Consider the following 1,321-nt stretch of genomic DNA (forward strand, 5'->3'; position numbering starts at 1 on the left):
CATTACTTAGTTATGCCCTGGATTTTGTAGCGTTTGTGGACGCTACGTCACTACATGATAAAAATAATAACATCACAACTGGAAAATTACTTGATAAATAAAGCAGCGACGCTACGGTCAAGCTACTGGAAAATGTAGTTAAACTAATAGCTGCGCTACATGTAGCGGCGCTACTGCCCATCACTGCTGATAGGCAACAGAGCATACTGGCGCTGAATGTTTAACACCCCCTAAACTTCCTCAATGCTAAAAGTCTACTGTTTTCTCCTCTGAGCTGGTTTAATCTCTCTGACCCTGAGTCTGGTTGAGACCAGCGAAAGAACTTGGTGAGAGAAGAACTTTATGCTATTATTTTCGTTTTTATTATGGAAACTGCTTTGTTTGTATTTTTTTTAATGGTAGAATGAAGTAAAAAGAAAAATTTATGAAAAAATAGAACATACAGTGTCATGCTGTATGTTTTCAGTGTGATAAGAATGTTCTCTTTGTTGCTACATTTTCTGTTTAACGTCATTTTAGATGCTTGCTGGTTTTTGTTTTGTTATTAAACTGTGTAAGTTCTTTGCTCTTTAAATTTTTTTCTCAGGTTTACTTAGTGGCATTCTTTAAAATTATTTCTTTTTTTGGTGTATTTCTTAAGTGATGAGGTCGTAAAAAATGCAGCTCAATGAGCAAAGACATAATTCATTTGAAAACTGTCTAAAAAAAAAAAGATCTAAAACTGTCTGAATACTAGGAAAACACTGAAAAAAGCCTAAAAAAAATCCCAAAACATTAAGACTCTGATTGTGTGGAAAGGAAAATTCCTCATAAAAAATTCCGGAGCTGAGCTTTCTTTTTTTCTGTTCCTAAACATCATCACTTATAATTTTATCTCTTACCCTAGAGCTCTACAATAAAACATGGTAAGATTTGAAGGTGACCATCAGATCTCAGTGGAATATGAAGCACCCATATCTTCAGCCACGAATGATACTTTAATGAAGAATCCAGGTGTGAGCAAAATCCCAAAGTTTACCGGCTGAACAATGTAACTGAAAACATAAAAAACGGTTTCCATTTCTATGGTTGCAAGTAAAGATACAAGTTAATGGTCATTATTAAACATAAAAAAAAAACGTATAATGAAACCTAGAAGGGCAAAATGTCATGATTCCAGACATTCCAAAATGATAAAGGGCTGGATCTATCAAAGGTTTGCGTGTATAAAAACGTGAGCTATTTCACTGCGCACGCTAAAAAATGTACAAACTGATCTATCAACAGCGTGCTAAAAGGATTTGGTCTTTAAAACGTGCTAAATAGCTCCTCTTATCCATTT

At 34.5% G+C, this 1,321-nt stretch overlaps 1 protein-coding gene across 1 annotated transcript in view; it reads left to right on the plus strand.

Annotated features, from left to right (window-relative positions):
* Positions 1–264: 264 nt before the first annotated feature.
* LOC107101851 (C-type lectin domain family 7 member A-like) overlaps positions 265–1,321 on the plus strand; it is a 19,931-nt gene continuing 18,874 nt past the window's right edge. Inside the window, exons 1-2 of the mRNA XM_015400924.1 lie at positions 265–326; positions 887–993. Of these exons, the coding sequence (XP_015256410.1) occupies positions 903–993 (91 nt within the window). The 5' untranslated portion in view covers positions 265–326; positions 887–902. The remainder of the gene's footprint in view (positions 327–886; positions 994–1,321) is intronic.

Source organism: Cyprinodon variegatus, unplaced genomic scaffold (genome assembly GCF_000732505.1).
Source record: "Cyprinodon variegatus isolate N-32 unplaced genomic scaffold, C_variegatus-1.0 Scaffold1162, whole genome shotgun sequence".
Classification (NCBI taxonomy): Eukaryota; Metazoa; Chordata; class Actinopteri; order Cyprinodontiformes; family Cyprinodontidae; genus Cyprinodon; species Cyprinodon variegatus.